A 20,045-nucleotide genomic window follows, 5' to 3' on the forward strand; every position below is an offset into this window, starting at 1 on the left:
AAAACTGCTTGTTTGTACCCTCTTCCATTTTCAACCAAAAGCATCTGCAAAAGAGAGCACTGAGTTTATGATTTATAGTATCCGGTCTGAAATGTGCTAGAAATGCAGCAAGCCTTTATCCTACTAACCCCTGCTTTTAAAGGCAACCAAGTTTGTCTGACTGCAAGAAAGAAAAAGTTTGAATTTCTTGTCAGGATGCATGCATGGTGTACCTGTGCCTAAAAACAGCAGAGRAGGATATGCCAGCTCTGGGCACTCTCCAACTTGGTCTGATAATGATACAGCGACATCAGGGTGGCTGTTGGGCTGTACTGTGTATCCAGCACCTTACAGAAGTAAGGCAAAATAGCTCCCTGCCAGCACGTATTCTGTATGTCCCTCAGTGACCCATCCTTACCAGAGGTATGTTTGTTCCATTGCCTAGGAAAGTACGTTCTCTCTGGCTCTGAAACTGTAGAAGAGTGGTGCCCAAAGGAATGTTGTGAGTCTGGTCCCACAGTGAGGTTTGCAAGTGGAAAAAGATTAACAAATACTACTGTAAAAAGCTTATTCTTCTAGCTCAGGTCAATATCTGACCTACAGCTGTCACTGTGCAGTTTGAGAATGTCACTTCATGCTACAGATTACTATCAGGCAGATTTTCCCTGCATTTTTTTTAAGATGTACATTTACATAGACCAGGAAGAAGATAGACTCTGTAATGTTCAAAGCAGCCCCTCCAAGGAGCAGAGGAAGAAAGGTTTGATCTCTTCCTCCTCCTGCAGTGTTCACTGTGTTAGAATAGCTGCTTCTGGCAAACAATAGCTTAAGTTGTTCTTTGGTTTTAATTCAGCATCCATGAATGGAAGTGAGACAGCTGCCTGACAACTTCAGCACGTTCATGTTCAGTGTAATTTGGTAACGAACCAAACAGCTAAACAGTTGTGACACATTGATTTCTCTTTTACTGACTTAAATCCTCTGCCAGCGTGGTAAAAAGCAGCCTCAGTGTAAACCAGAAGTGGATCCTGATGACTCCTGAAGGCTGTCTGTGTGCTTTCCCCCACAGAGAACTGCTGCGTGTTCAAGGAGCAGTCAGTCTGCGGTTACCAATAAACTACTAAAGTTTGCTGGGGGTACTGAACTCAATTTCATTGGTCCAGACCTGTTGGTGGAACACCCTGATGTTGCTAAAAAAGCAAGAAGAGACTCTTTCATGACATATTTGAATGGTTTTATTGAGGTTATGGTAGGAATTTAGCTAAGGATATTCTTTGTGGTTTTACAAAGAGAACCTTTCTGCTGTAGTCAGCGATAACTACCATAAGGGTAGAGAATGTGACATCATTTCTATCGCTTCTCTCCCAGCAGTTGTGATCACAAGCCAATAACAAGAATTCAAGGTGTTGAAATGTAAAACTGCCCTTACCTGCCTCTTTTATATGTTTGTATACATCATCTGAGCCAGCAGAGGAGTATGGGATATCATCATGGGCTACAAAGTCAATCTGCAAGTGAACAGAAGAGTAACATACCACCATCACTAAATTCTGGTTCAGTGGGGGTTGCTTTGGAGGATCCTACCTTGACTGCAGCTGACCTGCTTTTGCATTCTCATCCTAAAATACTGCACCTGATTTAGGCCTACAACCACTATGCTCCACAGTCAGTTTGAAGGAATAGAAAGCACATGTCCAGAAACATTGACGTTAACACAATGCTCTGTCTATCTCTGGGTGATATTCTATAGAAAATCTATAACACTTGTTTCTGCTTTTATTGCTACTGGAAGTGTTCTTAAGTCAAGTGACAAAGACCCAACTTTAAAAATTGTAGAGGCAGGATTATTGATTCTGCCTCCTTAGATCTGTGTACATATACAACTGTACCTAGCAACTGACTTGCTGTACATTCATCACACAGTGATATGAACACTAAAATAAATTCTAGTTTATTGTAGATTGTATATATTAAGATTGTTATATATTGTAAGATAGCCAATAGTATGTAAGAGCAGTTACACACATTTCAGCTGCTGCCATTTTTACGAACTTCTGGGCCCGTTATTGCATCTATTGAAATTAACAAGAAATGTGCCTTTAATCCAGGACTTCAATCATTACATTATAGTGTTCCTGGTTCATCAGCTTCCTACTTGTGCTTGCAATTTATGGATAATTTATCTGTGTTATTTTACCATTCAAAAAATCCACTACAGAAATCATGCCAGCATACTGAGGAAAAAAAGCAAGAAAAATAGAACATCTTTTGACAAAAACTCAAGCAAGCAATGCAATACACCTAATTTCTGTGGCTGGAATTAACTGAACCAAGTAATTTACTCCAGCTAATAGAATTTCACATACATACTTTCTGTTTATTCTCAACCATCAGTCTACAGAGGGAAGGCAAAGGATCAGGAGAGCAATGTACCTTATGTTTTTCAAGGAACTCTGGTGTCAGTGTCCAGGGTGCATCTCTGATGACCTCATCTACATAGCGACAGTGTCTGAGGGCTTCATATCGCTCAGTTTCATTCATCACAGTGAAGCCTTTGAATTTATGAGTTAAATCATCACTGCAAACTAAAATAGGGAAGTGTCACAAGATGGCTCTATATCTAGTACAATTAGCATGATCAACAGTTAATAAATTCTTGACAATTCTATTAAGTACCTAGTGCCATTTGGGGGTGCTCTAGGGCATCTGAAAGATCTGCACAGGGTCAGCAGATACAATCCTAGACCTAAGAGAGACTCCCCTGCTTTCTGAAGCTGCAGCCAGAGCTCAAGTGAGATACCACAGGACATCTCAAATGGTATCACACACATATATTAAGGAAATTGAATCCTACTCTAAGTGGAGATTTGATGGGCTGTGAGATTTTAGGAGTGAGGGAGAGTGTTTCAAAAACAAATAGAGAAGTGACCTGTCAGCAATCAAAAAGTGCTCACAAACTTCATGTATCACAGAATGGCTGAGGTGTGAAGGCAGCTCTAGAGATCATCTAGTCCAACCCCCTGCTCAGAAAAGGGTCAGCTAGAGCAGCTGTTATGGGCTGTGGGCTGTGTCCAGTTGGGTTTTGAGCATCTCCAAGCGTAGAGACTCCACAACTTCTCTGGGCAACCTGAGTTCAGCAGATTTCATGGAAAGACGAGTAAGGCTTATTCCACAATCAAAGAGGAAATCACAGAAGGAAACCCAAGGAAAAGGACTAGGAGAAGCCATATGCTCTAGTGGAAGTCCAGAAATCCTGCACCTCTAACTCTGGATGTGACAACGTTTTGTCATACTGCTTTTAAAATGACGGGGAGTATTGCCCACACTTTTGAGGGACTATAAAGTTGGCTACTATCCTTCTCCCTATATAACATTCCATAAAGCACAGTGGCCTGTCCCCTTGACTGTAACTCTGTCCAATATTATAGCTACAATCATCCTTCACTTCCCCACATAGAAAAATTCAACACCCTTTATAGCTGGGTTGACTGTGATTGTCCTTCATCACAGGTCAAGCCTGTGTGTGCCTTTGGATCTCACTTGGGAATGACACCTGGACAAACAGTAAATGTACTGGACAAATTGTAAATCCAACATTATTAGTGCTGCAGGGAAGTATGATAGCAGCCCCATAGCCGATGCTGCTTTCTAATTTGAAAATATCATCCTATCAGGAAGGGCTCTGGTGAAAAGGTAGTCTTTTTGAGACCTAAAATGGATGTTCTTTCTGTGATGGTCATTTAAGATCTTTAAAGCAGGTAAAAATGTAGGAAGGCTTAGTTAGCCCTGGAGTTTGTACAAAATTCAAAGCCACGTATTAATATACACATATACTTCAGCTGGAGAAATGCTACTCTCATCCTAGTAAGTCACTTTGATGCCTGCTGACAAGAAATTTAATGGAGATCAAAGCCATTTTCAGGAGAAAAATCCCTTCTGAGGGGTATTTATATTTACTTAAAATCTCTATGTCGCCTTAAAGTTGAGCTCTGCTAGAAGAAAAGGTCTACCAGAATTATCAGAAAATAATAATTTTTGCTCAAATTCTGTAGAAAACTTTCATTTCATTTTTGATTACTGTTCATTCACGCACAGTGCAAATACACAATGTGTCTATATTTCCTTTTGGTTCTGTCTAATGACTGATTTGGAAAGATACAAACATCTATTTTAAAAAAAAATCTTAGCTCCAAATGATGTTCTTTAAAACAAGAAATAGAAGGGGTTGGGGGGGAGATGCACCCACAAAAGCATATGACAGCAGTTCTTTTGCAGCACAAATTGTATGTGGGTGTGGAGAAGTGCCCATTTGCTATACATGCACAGAATATTGCTGGCAAAAGGTGCTGATGAGTGCTGGCTGCTTTGTCCTTTCACTCAGAAAATAAGGGGGAAAACAGCTATATCATGAATTTCAAAAGAGTCAGGCTTTTGCCCCAGAGCTCCTTCCCTGATCTGTAAAAACTACCCCCCACACCTTTAAAAAGAAAAAGAAAACCTCCATAACTTTCATCTTTTAAACCTCACACTCTTGCACCCCCCTTGCTTCTTCTGCAAGCTATCTGGCTCAATAGGAAAATAATACAGAGTCCTAAATGTTTCTTTAATAACAAAGGATTGTGTCCCCCTTTCGCTCCCAGGAAGCTCCACTTGAATTAGCATAATTCAATAATTTCAGGGCAAAACTAAAGATTGTATTTATAAGAAGGAGATTTTGCTTTTCCTGTATGTTGTCTTACTTCCACCCCCATCCCCCCTTTTTTTAACTGATGCAGGACAAAGATACAAAATAATGCATCTCAAAGTGTCTGAACATTGCACTCACAGCAGCCTCTTTACCATCATTTTTGTAAGCATTTGAGCAGCAGAGTTTTGCTGTGAAATGTTAATGAGAGGCATATCTCAAACCCAAAGGCACAGGCAAACTGCAACTCAAATGCATATTTATGAGGCCTCATGAAAGCAGTGCTTGCATAGCCAGCTAGGCAGGAAACTCAGACACTCTCAGGTGACTTGTCTGGCATATACCAACTGCTGAACATCTGTTAGTAAGCTGTACAGCAAAATAGAAGATATTCATGGAATAAACTGAAAAGAAGAGTAACATACTTAGCAATACTTGCAAACTGAAAAACATATTCAAACCTTGACCTATGTTTGAGTCTCTAATCAGAGCTGGCTTCCTTGTTGATGCTGAAGGCTGGGCCTGCACATTGGTACTGACCTGGCTGCCAGGGAAAGTGGGCTGTGTCTGGCTGGCAGTGTAGGGACTGAGGAGCCAGGAATAAATGAGTGGTTGATCTCATTCACTCATCTCCATCTCTGAACAATTTTGAGGAAAAAATGGAAAGGTAAATTATTCATATGGAGCTATTCTAAGCTCAGAGTCATGCAGGCACCTGCTTAAACTAGAATGAGAATTGTACCTGTGCTGCTGAGGGCAGAATTTGACTTTTACTTTAATTGATGCGATTGTAAGATGTAATTCAAGGCAAATAGCCTACAGAAAGCCCGCAGAGAGAAAGAAGCACTCAGAGTCATAGTGTGTAAACAGCTGGGGGTAAGAGCACAGCAATCGCTCTCTGCTGCTGAAGCACAGAAGCAAAAATCCAGTGCAATAAATAACTCTGATCTTACCTCCTACTAATAAGTAGCTATTTGGAAACAGAGTTTTGGCTTGCATAAGAGCTCTAGCATGGCCAGAATGGAAGAGGTCAAATATCCCATCTGCATACACTCTGACAGGTCTGTCAACTGCGGAGAAAGAAACACAACAGTGATTTTCCAGACCCCCCAAAAGCTGCACGTAATTCTGCTGGACGGGTTTTTATTCCCAGATAAGATGGTTGTGGAGTTTTTTCCCAATTCAGATTTTCAAAATACAATGTAAGTGAACTTGCAGTGCTTTATTCTGCTCATTACTTGTTCCTCTCTGTACTTATTGCTGTTTTCTCCCAGACTCAGCCTATTTATTATCATCCATCATCCTTGCATTCTAATTTAGAAAAAATGTTATCCTACTGTCTCATTCAGAGTTCTGCCATATGTCTTATTTTTTCCTCTCTCTGACTTTCTAGTCAGTCCTGCCTTCTAGATCTTTTTGGAATTTGTTCCTTGCTTTCTTTACCCCTCTCCCTTTTCCTCCTCTCTGCTCTGTGGCTTTCTTTTTCCCACAGCTTGCCACTGTAAAAAAGCATTGCTTATCTTTTCCACATAAACCTTTCATTTCCCATTTTTCACACTTCCCACAAACTCTTCTCTTTAATGATCCTATCATTTATTACTCTCACTGTCCTGCTGTTACACTTAMAATTCTTTCTTTCTGTACGACATCTTTTCTATCAGGCCACTGCGGAAGGAGCTGCTTCACCAAATAACAGGCCTGACAGCTGTGCCACAGAGAAGTCACCTCCAAGCAAAAGGCCATCAGAGATGACAGCAACAGAGCTCCAACCTCCGTCAACTGTGCTTCTGTGCTACAGCGAGAAGTCTTGGCTATCATGMCATCCGTGGTCCACAGAAATATGGAGAAAATGTTCATTGCAAAGCTGACTAGAAAACTGGGTCTTATCTCTATAAAATGGCTATATTTTAAAAGCTTATTTTAAATTTGCAAAATAAGTATATGAAGCTTTTTTTTTTTTTTTTTTTTTNTTTTTTTTAATAAAGAGTCTCTTAGAGATTAGGCTCAACTATATTTGGGCCTTTCTGTGAAATCATTTTGTCTCCCCAGCCCAATGACAGAGGTAGGTTTGGAAAAAATGTCAAGATAAGAGTTCAGAAATCAGGCATCCTTTGCAAAGGGTGAATGGCCTTTAAAATCACCTGTGGTTTGATATGGTCAACAAGCAGTTGAGTGAAGGGAGAAATTTTCTAGCATACAAAGGCAGTTTGTGAAGAGAATTTAAGAGGTAGCTCTTACAAAATATGATTTTCAGGCTGCCTGGAATGGGTGAGGAAGCTTTCCTTTCCACAAGTGTGCAAACGTCCATAAGAACTTTAAACTCTAACTTGAAACATTTTCTCTTGTTGTTTCTCTAACAAAAGAGAATCGTACCTCTTTCTTCCCCAGTATCTAATAGCACCAGACATCAGCTTCTGAATGAAAGGCACAAGCCAGCACTGATACAAGTTTGTAAGGGACTCGGGAGCTGCGTGTGGCTCTGCTGAAGGGGCTCTCCACACCTACCTGGTGTTCCCAGGCGGGCCTGTGCAATAGTTAGCTTCTCATGGGGCGCTTGGCACTGACAGCTTGTTTCATCCGCAAATGGAGCAGGTGCTGTCAGAGTCTGGAAGGGGGGAGCAGGGAGAAGAAAAAAACACAAACTCAATTTGTTTTTCCACCAGGTAGTTTAAACAGAACCATTTAATTGTGGCAAGATGCTCTAACCAGGCTTAATGCTGTTTTCTTCCTTTGGATTTTTGCTTTCTGGTCATGCCTGAGCATGTGCAATTCACARAAGGCAAAATGATGAGGAAAATAAGGCCTCCTAAACACATGCAAAGTAATTCTTAGTCTCTGTTGAGAAGCTCAAGCATTTCTGAGATGGGTGCAGGTAAATAACTGTTCTATTTGAAGGGAGAAGTCAGCTTGGATGGCTATAGACCCAAGCTGCTTAATCCTTGGTTTGGATCTCAATGAGGCCAAAGGCCCCAGATATGAAGTGTATTCTGCTAAGTATAAAAATAACTGGAAAACCTAATTAGGATTTGGAATGCTGCAAATTGGACATCTCATAACAAGCACCCGTTCCTCCCATTGGTAAAACATCAATACCGATGMCTAGTGACTAGAAGACGTATTGTTGTGTTTTTAGTCAGATCAGAACCTGGATAATTTTGAGGAGCTATTCAAAATAAAGACAAGACTGCAGCCAGATGCCCCACATAACTACAGCCTAGTCAACTGCAATTCCTCTCTCTACTCTGACATGTACTGTTGTAACACTAAAAGCCTCTAATTGTGATCAGAGCACCATGAGAGTCCTTGTTCTGAAGAGCTTATATCCTAAAGATATAGGAGAGAAAGTGAGGATGTGTGAATAATGACATAGTATTATGTGCCAGGAAATCTTCTGATCACAGAAATTACATTTTCTGCTCATGCTTATGTGGGAAGTTATCAGCAATAAAAACCTTAGGTATTTTTTGTCTGCCATATGGTCTGATACAAAGAAAACATGTTTCTACTGTGCTTTGCTTGAAATTTTCTATGGAATCACAGAAGCAGCAAACTAGCATTAGCYGGTTTTTGTTTTGTTTTGTTTTTCTGAATGAGATGGTGGCTAATACCATCCAAAGGAAGTGTATCCCTCACTTTGCCTCCACTGTGATTTACCTGTGACCTCATGACCTTGGCACCAGTGGTTTTGACGGTGACTATTTGTGCCATGCACAGTTATCATCAGCCTGAGCACTTGTGGTTGATCATAACAAAATATCTCTTCCTTTTCACTTACACTTCTTCCAGTTTTTAGATGCTGAATACTTAATCAATGACCACTTACTTTTTAGCATCCCTGAGACACATTAACCCAAAGACACTCCACGCAAGGTCTTACATTGGCTTGTTTATTGCCTTCATTGAGTTGTTTTCAGCTGTGCCACCCAGTTCCCAGTTCTTTTGTATGGAACTGTAGCTCTCTAATTTCCCATCTCTATATGTGCAGCTGATTGTTCTCTCTGATTTTTGTCCTTAGTGAATTGCATTCTTTCTGCTTCTCCATTTTCTCAACATCTCTTTGAATTCTACTTCTGTCCTCATTCTTCCTTGGACCTCTATCAGCTTGATACTGTCTATGAATTTAAGACATATAATTTCTATTCAGCATCCACATGTTAATGAATAATACCAGATGCAGGCTATATCCCTGGGGAATCTCGGTCAGACAGCAAGCCACTGATGAATGTCACAAATAGCTCTGAGGGGGCTATTCAAACCTCATAAGTTAGGGACTTGCATCCAGGTCTCTTGGATGGCATAAGGAAGGATCTTTGTTCCAAAGCAGTCTTGGATGCCTGCRATTCAATCATGTGAAAAGGTCCTCCAAAGGAGGACCTATTTTGGAGTGGTGCATGGCTGTAAACAGATTGCATAGCTTCACACAAGACAAATCCATGTTTTTTCCTCTAGCAAAATATTACTTGCCACTCTGGTTTCTTYTACACTTGTTAATGTAATCACTTCATAATATCTTTTGCACCTGTCTGCAAAGCATTCACATTGGCAAACACCACAATTGATAGGTTTAAGGTATAGACAGTGATAGGTCCCTTCATTTTCTTGACCTGATGTTGCAGCAAAGGTATAAACTGCACTCTAAGATTCATTTGCAGCTCCTACTGCTTTGGGATTTACTATTTATTTTGCTTTCCAAAAGCTCTTAAAATATATTTTTTTTTCCTTCTACCTTTCTTAGGATGAATTTAAAAATGGAGAAACTATGACAAACTCCAAGTTTCTGTTTGGGTTTCAGGAAAGGGAACTGTTCAACTGGCCACCCACATAGCACAGCGTAGAATATTACACCTAATCATACAGCATGAGCTCCTTTCTTTATTTTCTAAACACTGTCTTTTCACTTCTGTCTTTGTGATCGCTGAGTGCTAACCTGTCTTTTTATCTCCAWCCAAGGTCAAGTTACACAACAGCCCATACAGCTTAGTTCATGCTGGGATAAAGAGGAAGGCAGAAATGTTAAAACAATAATGGCTATGGTCTGAGGCCTGCAACTAGTAATCAGATCCTAGCTTGGAGAGGCTGTTTCCTTGGAGATTATTCGAAGAAAATAGGCCCAGTTTGCAGCAAGATATTTTTTTTCCCCAGGCAAACACAGTAGTGCTCTTAATCCATGTAAACGCCTTTGCAACACCAAGACTKTTCTTTCAGTCTCTGCTAAATGGAGAACAACCTCTATTAGCTTCCCATCAGTCCAGTTTTTGTAATCATTCAACATTAAAACTCACTTTACGACCTAGGGCTTACAACCAGACATGTCAATATTTCCATTACCTTGTGACCTCTCAGTCATTGGATATTAAAGATAATTAACACAATAGACTAAAGTAAGGAATATTCTGGTGAAGAGAAACTACATACAGAAATACATAAATATGGTGTGTTGACAGATCAAGTGAAATATCGTGATAGCTCCCAATTAGTATCCAAGACTACTTCATTTGATCTAGCCTAGGAAAAATGTAGCTGAGCTTAACAAAAACATGAGTAAAATATTATAAGAATATTTGGTTCCTATAAAAAGCATAAGAAAATATTTCAAGAAATGATTAAAAAACAGAAATAATCTATCAAAGCTCTTTCAATTTGTACATGATTACTTGTATTCTTTCCAGGTTCTTGTCAGCAATAACTAGGATTGGGAGAAGAGAGTAAATAATTTATAAAGCAGCTCTTTCATTTTGATCAATCCATTAAAATACTTATAGGAGTTTGCTATAGTTTTGCCGGTAGTCAGATGGTTAGACAAAGACTTTGTGCAAGTGTATTTCTGTCTTGATCTGACAGATTTTTGCCTTCATCTGTGCCTTCTTATTTTCTAGGCRTTTACATTTTGTGATTAGTCAAGGAAGTCCAATTAGCCTTGTTYTGGGGCCATGATAGGCTTCTATGATCTACAGCATCCTGTAGCAAAGTATTCTATAGCTTAAGTGCAAGTTGAATGAAAAATTATTTCATTTTTCTTGTTCTGAATCTGTCTCTTCCTTGTATTATTTGATATTCTCTAATTCTTGTATGGGAAGCTTCAAGAAATTCATCCATATTCACCTTTTCCCTGCCCCTCTTGATTCCACAGTGCTCTCTCTTTTCTCCTCTCAAGTCATTTTTTCCAGGCTGAAGAGTTTCCATGTTTATTTTTTCCTCGTATGGAAGCCACTCCACATCTTTATTTTTGCTGCCCTTCTCTGTAACTGCAAGGTGGTTACATAGTGTTCATACTGATACTTTTCTAATATCTAGAGTTTTGATAGATATGGATAGAAAATTACTCATATGGTGTTTACACTTTGGAGTTATTTTTCATGACATAAGCSCCTAATACCTCATATGAGCAGGGAGACTTTACTTTCATTTAAGCAGTCTAAATATTATGTTGATATACATTAATACATTTTATGTGGTATTTAGAGAAGGACAATTACATGTCATAAATGGAACAGTTATTGTACAATTAACACTCTTTTGTAATATTTACTTCCAAACATGTTATCAAACTCTGCAAAGGTCTTACAATGCAAGTTCTGTTTCCTGGAGAAAAAGAGGACACTGGATTCAAATGTAATTAAATTSATGTCCTAAAACTGAAGATGAACCTTGTAGGCAAAAATCACATATCAAATAATACTTACATCATCACAAGTGATTTGTTCTGTGACAAGTTTAAATAATGTCTTACCGGCATTCTCACAAGCTCCAAAAATAAATAACAACCAATTTTAATAAACTTTACTAAATTAGAAGATGGGAAGGCAGGAAAAGTGGGCTTTCCCAGAAAATGACTCAGAGCTTTATTTGCMCCTGGTAATTTCTTCGTAACCCCCAACTATATTTACTTTAACCCACAGAGGGGAGTACTATGTGGCAGACAGCATTCCCCAGCTGAGCTGGCTCTCTGGCCAGGATATTTTACAGAGATATCCTACATGACARCTAGTAGTAGTAGTTTATTTTGGGGTGTATCTTAATGTTGCCTTTTTATTATCGCTCTTTGTAGGCTAGCATACATTTAACTTAACTGAAATTCAGCAGATAAAGTTTAGGAGCCTAGGTTTCCTATGTAATTAAAGGAAAGTAGTAGAGGAACAGGAGTCCTATCATTGAAATAACATGCCAAAATGAGCACTCCATACCACCTCTTTTTTCAGAGTCTTTAAAGTCTGCAACAGGGAYGATTAGTTATTTTATTTTTTGTCTTCTGTATGGGTTTTTACCCAGCAGCAAGGAAGATAGATAGAAATATTTCTTAAAATAATAGGAAAATATAGAGACATCTATGTTATAGGGTATCTGCCATTATAACTCWGCCTGCAGAGTAATTGTATGCAACATATGTTAATGGAAGGAGCTACACTTTTTTTTTTTCTTTTTAAAAAAAAGACACAACAGCACAGCTACAGTACCTCCTTCAGCACATAACTACAACAGGCAAAAATATTGTTCATGGTATAGCTGTATTTGCACCTAYGATATTGTCATCAACAAAGGTCTAAGAAAACTGTAGATCTTGAACCAGTACAGGTACACAGGCAAAACTTTATAGCACAGAGTTGGCCTGTGCTTACAAAATAATAAAACTGTGATGCAAATTTAGTGGGAAGTATGATGCTGTAATCTCCTTTTATCTCAGAGGGAGTCTTTGAAATAGATAACTGATTTCACTGGAACAAATCACATGGATATGATCTACTCAAATGAGGAAAACATACTTTAGGAAACTGGTCCTGATGTTGACAAACAAYAATTACAGAGCAGGAAACGCTGATATCAGTTTAGGAGCATTTCTTAAGAGTAAATCACTACCAAAAATCTTTAGAAGGAACTAAAAATACGTGCTGAGTTTTTGAAGTATGAATACCCTTTGCAAGTGCAAAGAATATGTTAAAGACTACCTAAGTCTTCTCTCGGAAGAGTGAACACTGTAAAAAATGAAAATTATGTTGTCTAATATATTAGCACTATTAACCATGATCTAAATGGGCAAATTTATGAGCAAATAAGTTATAACTGAAGGTTTTTGCTGAGTGGCTCAAGGTAAAGTTTTCACAAACAATAAACAGTTCCAATTCTAATGAATGAATCAAAAGGGAACTCAGCATGTTCTCGCACACTTCTGCTGACTCTGGGAGGTGGATATGAACAAAAAAATAGTGCAAAATAAGAAAAACAACTTCAAAAAAAAAAATCTGTTTGCAAACATTCCAAATTGCCTTATTCTCAGTTGCTTTTTTCTGGACTTCATCTTCAATCAAATAGACTTTGCTTGCCATTACTGTTAAGGTAGTAATTATTAAATGCAAGATACAATTGCAAATTTAAGGTGTAATAATAGGAAAACAGTTTTCACTGCCTTCCGAAGGAGCATAGTGATGTATGTATTTACAGATTCACAAATTATGAAATTAGAACAACTATTATGTAATCTATTCTAATCTTTGCAAAAGGCTACAGAATTTCATGACAAGATTCCTGCCTGACAGCCATAATTTTTGACTAAACTGAAACACATTATGTARAAAATAAAATCCATGATAGAAGTGGGATGAGCCACCAGTCAAGCAGAGTTCAAGTGAAAGAACTCCTGATAATGCATCTCAATCTACATGAATATAAACTGGAAAAGAAATGTGATTTCTGCAATGGACACTTCCGACCTTGCTTTATTGGCGCAGCTGTGAGGAGCACCTGGGTATGACTCATTTAAAGAACAAACCAAAGCTAAGGTAGTGTGCTGTCTGTGAGCCTACTTCTTACTGTTCTCCTTGCTAGAGATTTAGCCCAGCTGTCAGATGTCTCAGCATTCAGAAGGAATCTGTAATATTTCAGCATAAAGGAGTATGTGGCTCCCTCACTGAGGCACTCGTTCCCAACTGTAGTCTGCAGATGCAATTACAGAAAGAGGACATTGCAACCAGTCTGCAGAACTATACTGTCCTTAGTGCATTTGGAATTAAAAGCTGAATGGCAGGTGTTTGCTGAGCCATGATAAATGCTGAGGGTTGACAGTGGTCAGCGGACCAAAAATGTGGGACTACTGTTCTGATGCAACTCTGTGTTTCATTTATCAATCCATAAATTGGAGATAATTCATGTTTTTKGATTTCTATTACTTATTTCTTTTTATTTGTACATAGGCATATATACCTAACATATGCTTACATGGGGCTAACATCAAATTTAATGCAGGCAAAGGTTAATCTACCRAAAACAGAGTTACAGCTAAGAGAAATGATGGATTTGGCCCAATATTCAATCTCTACTTATGCTTCTACATAAAAATACTTATTAAGTATCAATCATCTTGTGTCACATGTATGATAGCATTCTTTTTTATAAACCATTACTCAAAATACAGCTATGCTGAAGCAAGAAAAAGTTGGGTTTTTTCCCAGCACATGAAGCATGTATTATTTGCAGACCTCCCAGCTGGAGCACAGAAGCATCCTGGGAAGAACTATCTTCCCATAGGAAGTGCATTGGGCTGCTTCTGCAAAGAATCTCTGATTCATCCACTGCCTTTCACAACAGCTTTTTCACTTTATATCCTTATTCTAATATGTATGTAACAATGAAAGCAGATTACTTGGAAAGGAAGGTATAAGCACATRTTGTGATGGATGATCCCAGCTGCATTGAGTATTTGTGTATGATCCTAGATGTGTGATCATACACTGCATGTACTCTTTGCCTGTGTAGTTACTATTTGGCTCCTAATTCTGTACTTCTTCTGCTTCACATGCATGTATGTTTTGGGTTTCTATCTAGGTATGTTTCATTCTAGGTATGTTAGATATGTTTTGGGAGAGAAAGGGAATCTAATTACAATAGTATTCAATATTTTTTTAAAGATCTACACAAACCTTCATAATAACTACAACAGCACAGTTTAAGAACTAGATAACATTCTCCTAACAAGGCTGCATCTAAAAAAGCACTGCGGATATGTGTTTGCAAGCAAGGAATACAATATAGAGAATGTAACATTTGTTCCTTGTTTTTATGTCTTATTTGTGAATCTTGCAAACATATTTCCTGTATACCTGACCAATACGTATTGCAGCATATTTTTTGCTTAGATTGTGGCATTTCAGAATGCATACCAATTGTACATTAATTGATATAGCGGAGGCAAATCACAGATTAAATTTTGCTGGTGTCTACAGCAAAATGTTTTTTGTTTGTTTTTTTTTTWAAGTGTGGTGAAGAATACTACATATGCACAAATGCAAGACTCCCTGGGCATGTTTTTATGAATTTGTACTTTTATGCAGTAGCCAACATTTATGAAAACTAAAATTAAGCCAGAGCAGAGACCAAGCTTGTTTGGACCAAAATAAAATTTAATCAAATAAAGTTATTTTGSGTTCCTCAAATGTAAAGCCTTTTACATGCATGCCTGTGCTTAGTTCCTATTTGAGGTAAACTGGTGGCAGACCCCCTCCCCTAAGTCATAACATCATGTTAGAGAGAAAAAGCAGCATGAGATACTTTGTAACCACAAGAAAGTCCCCTAAATCTGGGTTTAGCTCCCCTGGTTAAAATGGCACATCTCTTTTAGTGATCTATGAAAAATAAATACCAAGCTATCTAGAAGCTCATGGAAGTAGAATATTTGAAATAATTCTACAGGACATACCAGATCCTCTCAAAACACTGTTTGCAAATAAGGAAGGAGTAAGGTATCCAGGGATGAAATTATAAAAAGCCAAGGCCTGTACACATTTCTTGTAGTTACTTTAAATGTCACATTCAACATTTCATTACTTAACAGTAGCAGTAGGGAAACTGTCTCTAGAGGCAGAACATTTCATTGCTTAACAGCAGCAATAGCAAAACTGTTTCTAGAGGCAGTCTTGTGCCACCTTAAACCATTACTACAGCTCCAGTGAGTGAAAGTACTGAAACTTTCTCCTCTACTTTTTAATTAAAAAAAAAAAAAAAGTTTTTTCCAAATGTACTTGAATAGTTTGAGAAAACATATTTATAGACAGACATTTCTTGTAAAAAGTTGATACAATAAATGAAATGGCTAAAGCAGCTGACACCTAAAATGACATGAGGGCTGTGATCATCAAAGCTCCTGAGGCTCATTCTCCAATTTATTATAAAGCCAGCAACCCCAAGATATTTGCTGCCTGATTCCAACTGAATTGTAAGAAGCCGTAGCCTCTGAATCTCAACACAAGGCAGTATAAGTAAATCCAGGCTTGAGAGCAATCTCTGGAATTGCATGAAGAAAAGAAACTCCCAGTATGGCTCAAGGAAAGATGAGATCAGGCAGTAGGTTTTGAAGATTGTTTTCAAGTAAGTTTCGATGTGTATTCATTTTTGTTTTATTTGCAGTACTGTCATTATAAATTGCCATTGCATCTTTTTGTTAAAGACACTATCTGGATTGTTTCCCCGAATGAAGTATACTGAAATGTGTGTTATTATTTCAGGTATGAAATAATACCAAGTAAGAATTGGTAATTCTAACAGTGCAGACTTATCCTTTGGAACTACCCATGTAGTATTTCCTGAGGGATTAAAGTCAAACTATTGATCCTAAGAGACATAAATAAATTAAGAGGGAAAAAAAAGAAAAAGAAAGTACTTTAACAAGGCTTTGTACTAACTCTTTCATGCTTCTTCCTTTGGTATCTCTGCCATCCAGTTAAACCAGGCTGACCTATGGGCCTGTTTAGAATAGCTCCAAATGATCAAATCATAACATTGGGATTCCCAGGCCAATCTCCATAACCTGTCCATGGTGTGCAACTCACTGAAAGTTAACTGGGGGCAACTGCCATATCTTTAATGCATTGCATCATACAACTGGCAGCAATGTTGATTCCCATTTCAAACAATGAAAACCAAACCATGGACCTCCTAGTGTTTAAGTAGGAGGAAGAATACTCACTTAAAAAAAAAATGATGGGACAGCAGCAGATTAAGAAGTGGCTTAACTCAGCATTTTGGTCTAGATGAGAAATAGAAAAATAGAAAAATACAAAACTATACAAACCAGGATTGGAGAAATGCTGTTCATTTGTACTCTTTCTTGACTACACAACTGCTAAAATCATCACTATGGGCAAAGCCTTAGACTCTAAGTGACTTGTTTCTCCATTGTGCATTGAGGCTAACGTACATGTGCAAGTCCACAAGCGATTTTTTTTAGCATTCAGGTATATGGAAGTTGAGAATATAAAGAAGGCAAAGGTTTAGTAAAGGATGGATCAGAGTAACTGACTGAAGCATGAATGCTCATTAGAGCTTTAGCTGGTTAAGAAAACCCAAACAGTGTCTTGGGAAAAAAATTAATGGCAACTTATATCACAGCAGTACTACACACTAAAAAAACTCAGGTTTCAATACACATTGAAACTTACCTGCGAATTGCCTTCTGGATTCCCTGTTTTCCTGCTCATTGAAGGAACAGGGGTTTTCTTTAGTCCTATTGGACACTTCCTGCCAAACTAGCAGACTCCAGAGCCTAAAATCAGAGGATCTGGTGACGGATATCCATTAAAAAATATTCACAGTTTTAAGACTTTAAATAAACCATTTCTTTTTAACGAAAAAGATGATGATGACAACTGTTCTTGAAAAGCAAATAACCCCCTTTCCTTCTTCTAAAACTTGGAATCATTTTAAAGTTCTATTTATTGCTCCTTTTTAGTTAAAAATAGCTTTTTAAAAATTAGACTATATTAAGAAATTGAAGTTCTATTAATTGATTTTATAGCCTTGAAATAACCAATGAGCAGCACTAAAAATCATCTGTAATACCACAACTTGACTTGCCACCAATTATGTAATTCCAAAGTACAAAAACTATAGTCTAGGATAATAAATAGAAAAAAGTTAACTGAGATATCTCCTTTCCTAAATAGTAATGGAATGAGTTCGCTACTTCGCTACAGTTCGCTACTATACCTGCTGACTTCATAGGAGCAGGATCAGAAAAGTACTAAAGACATTAAAAGGGATCTGACAGGAGCTTAAAAATCCATGTTATTAGATCATTTATTGAGTTCCATTTAACTCTATGGGACACTGGCTCTAAATTCTTCTCATCTGAGGCATAACATTGTAAAGGAAAGGTTAATCACACTTGTCTGTATCATTCCTTTTACCCTAATTAAGTGCAATATATCATATTTGAAAGGCAATTTTTTTTGCCCGAAGGTAAGGTAGATCTGCTGCCTGATAAAATATCACTTTATACGGACACATTTTCCGTAAGTCTTTATTCAGAATGCCTCCGCTGTCCATTATTAATTTACAGATACTCACAAAGATCTAAAACATCATAATGAATTCCTGTTTTATTCGTGTACACTAGCTGTCACCTTAATTTCCATAGGAATTCTACTGGAATAAGTGATATTGTAAATACTGGCATCATATTGTCACTTCTTTCTTTAAAATCTTTTAAAGTGTCAGACTGCATGGAGTAATATATTCAAAAGGGTTGTTACAGCTGAGCTTTTGACAAAGAAATCTTAGCATCTATGAACACACTGTGCTAACAACACATGAGATAATTTGTTCGTGGAAGGCTTTGGGAGCTTTTTTAGTAGGTAAAGTTAAGTGTTTTCTTTAAAGTCAATTTTAATTATAAGTCTAACAAGCAGAAAATATTAACTTAGGTTAGAAAATATTAATTTAGGTCAACTCCAACAACAATTGCTACTTCTTGTCCTACTTGAAGTATGTCTGAACTACAATGTTGAATTTAATTACCGAAGTTTGATTTCAAATATGTTTTAACTAGGACTGTGACTGAATTTTGGTGTTAAATGATTTAATTTGCAGTGCTAAAGTGTTGCACTGGTCATGCACTTTCACACCATGATATTGTCCACATTTGTAGGTATTGCTTTTATATGCATGCATGCATATATGTATTATTATTATCACTACTGCCTTGCCAGTGGTGCATGCAATGACAGAGAAAGGAGTGACCATTCTTGGCAGGAATAATAAAAGATGAATTTAAATAAAAAGCAAGCAAACATTCCAATTTTTCTTTAAATTAGCACATTAAAAAAAAAAAAGTTCTCAGAACACTAACTTAGGATGCAGCAGCCTTGTAAAGTTGCCTGTACCATCTGGAGGAGTCTCATCTCACCTTTAATAGAAGAATGTCAAGACCACTTCTACCCTCAATCTTCTGGCTCTCCCCCACAACACACACACACACACAGAGAGAAAAACTCAGCCCTGCATGATTCTGTTCCTTATTCTTCTACTTTAAGTCACATACCCTCAGTCTAAAAGGAAACTCCTCACTATGACCTGAAGTTGAAAGAAGTGTGATTTATTATTAGCGGGTGCACCAAATGTGATAGACCTCAAGCAGGGTTTGAGCAGCAAAGACACCTCACTGCTTTATGGTGGTCATGAAAGAGCAGCTCCTGGTTGATGCAGGATGAACCTCCTGCAGAGCTCGGGCACTGAAAACGAGAGCTCTGGGGTGCACAGCTCTAGTTCAGCGCAGCAGGCACAGAGTGATACAGGGACGAGCCATCCCCCGTACAGACGGCTCCTTTGAATACACTGTTCCTCTGAATTAATAATTAAAGACATGCAGCTTTTTTATTGTAATATGGCTTTACTGAGTCACATGTTTCCCATTACCTGAGGTGAAATCATGGAAGTGCATGCTGGCAATTTCACGAGAACCTTTTAAAAATATGGCAAATTTCAGTACATCATTTTTCAGACACATCCTTGGTTCAGTTTGGGATTTGGGGTTTTGCGGGGAGGGCAGTGGGTCTTTTGGGGGGGGGAAGAGGGTTAAATAGAGGACCCGGAATTCTGCTTAGCTGTCACTGTATTTCCTGAAGTCAGCAAAACGACAAAGAACAAGCAAGGGCAACGTAAACTCTGAATCTACACCGCCAGAAAAGAAGGCGAAAAATGCCATTCCCCCGCTCTCCTTTCGGCTGCCCGGTGCGCTGTCACACACACCACCTGCCCTGGAGCACCGCCGGGCCCCCACATACACGCGCCCCCTATGTGCATCCCCCCCCCCGGCAACCCCCTTCCCCAGGCACCCCACAACCGCGCACCTCCCACACACGCACCCCCGGCCCGTTATCCGCCCCGCGGCCGGCTTGGCCCGGCTCGCCGCGAGCCGCAGCCGGCAGGGCCCCGAAGCCCCGGGCCGGGCCGGGCCGGGCCGGGCCGCGACTCACCAGGCGGGGCTGGGGGCACGTGTGCTCGAGCTCCTCCATGGCCTCCGAGAGCCGCTCATCAGAGAGGGATTTCGGGATACCTGCGTCTGACTCAGCATCGGTGGCGGGCACTGGCATGGCCAGCCGGAGCCGCTCCCGCCGCC

The 20,045-nt window shown here is 38.9% G+C and overlaps 1 protein-coding gene and 1 long non-coding RNA gene across 2 annotated transcripts in view; one reads left to right on the forward strand and one right to left on the reverse strand.

The window, feature by feature from the left end:
* Positions 1-20,019, reverse strand: part of PCYT1B (phosphate cytidylyltransferase 1B, choline) — a 31,691-nt gene extending 11,672 nt beyond the window's left edge. The window contains exons 1-5 of the mRNA XM_085302082.1: positions 19,903-20,019; positions 7,169-7,268; positions 5,617-5,733; positions 2,413-2,564; positions 1,409-1,487 (exon numbers count right to left, since the gene is read on the reverse strand). Of these exons, the coding sequence (XP_085158208.1) occupies positions 1,409-1,487; positions 2,413-2,564; positions 5,617-5,733; positions 7,169-7,268; positions 19,903-20,019 (565 nt within the window). The remainder of the gene's footprint in view (positions 1-1,408; positions 1,488-2,412; positions 2,565-5,616; positions 5,734-7,168; positions 7,269-19,902) is intronic.
* Positions 5,710-6,657, forward strand: LOC146597456 (uncharacterized). The gene is made up of 2 exons (XR_014895503.1): positions 5,710-5,865; positions 6,325-6,657. It is a non-coding gene; the product is annotated as an uncharacterized LOC146597456 (long non-coding RNA).
* Positions 20,020-20,045: the final 26 nt, after the last annotated feature.

This window comes from Rhea americana, unplaced genomic scaffold, assembly GCF_003343005.1.
Source record: "Rhea americana isolate MKP2758 unplaced genomic scaffold, rheAme1 scaffold_184, whole genome shotgun sequence".
NCBI lineage: Eukaryota > Metazoa > Chordata > Aves > Rheiformes > Rheidae > Rhea > Rhea americana.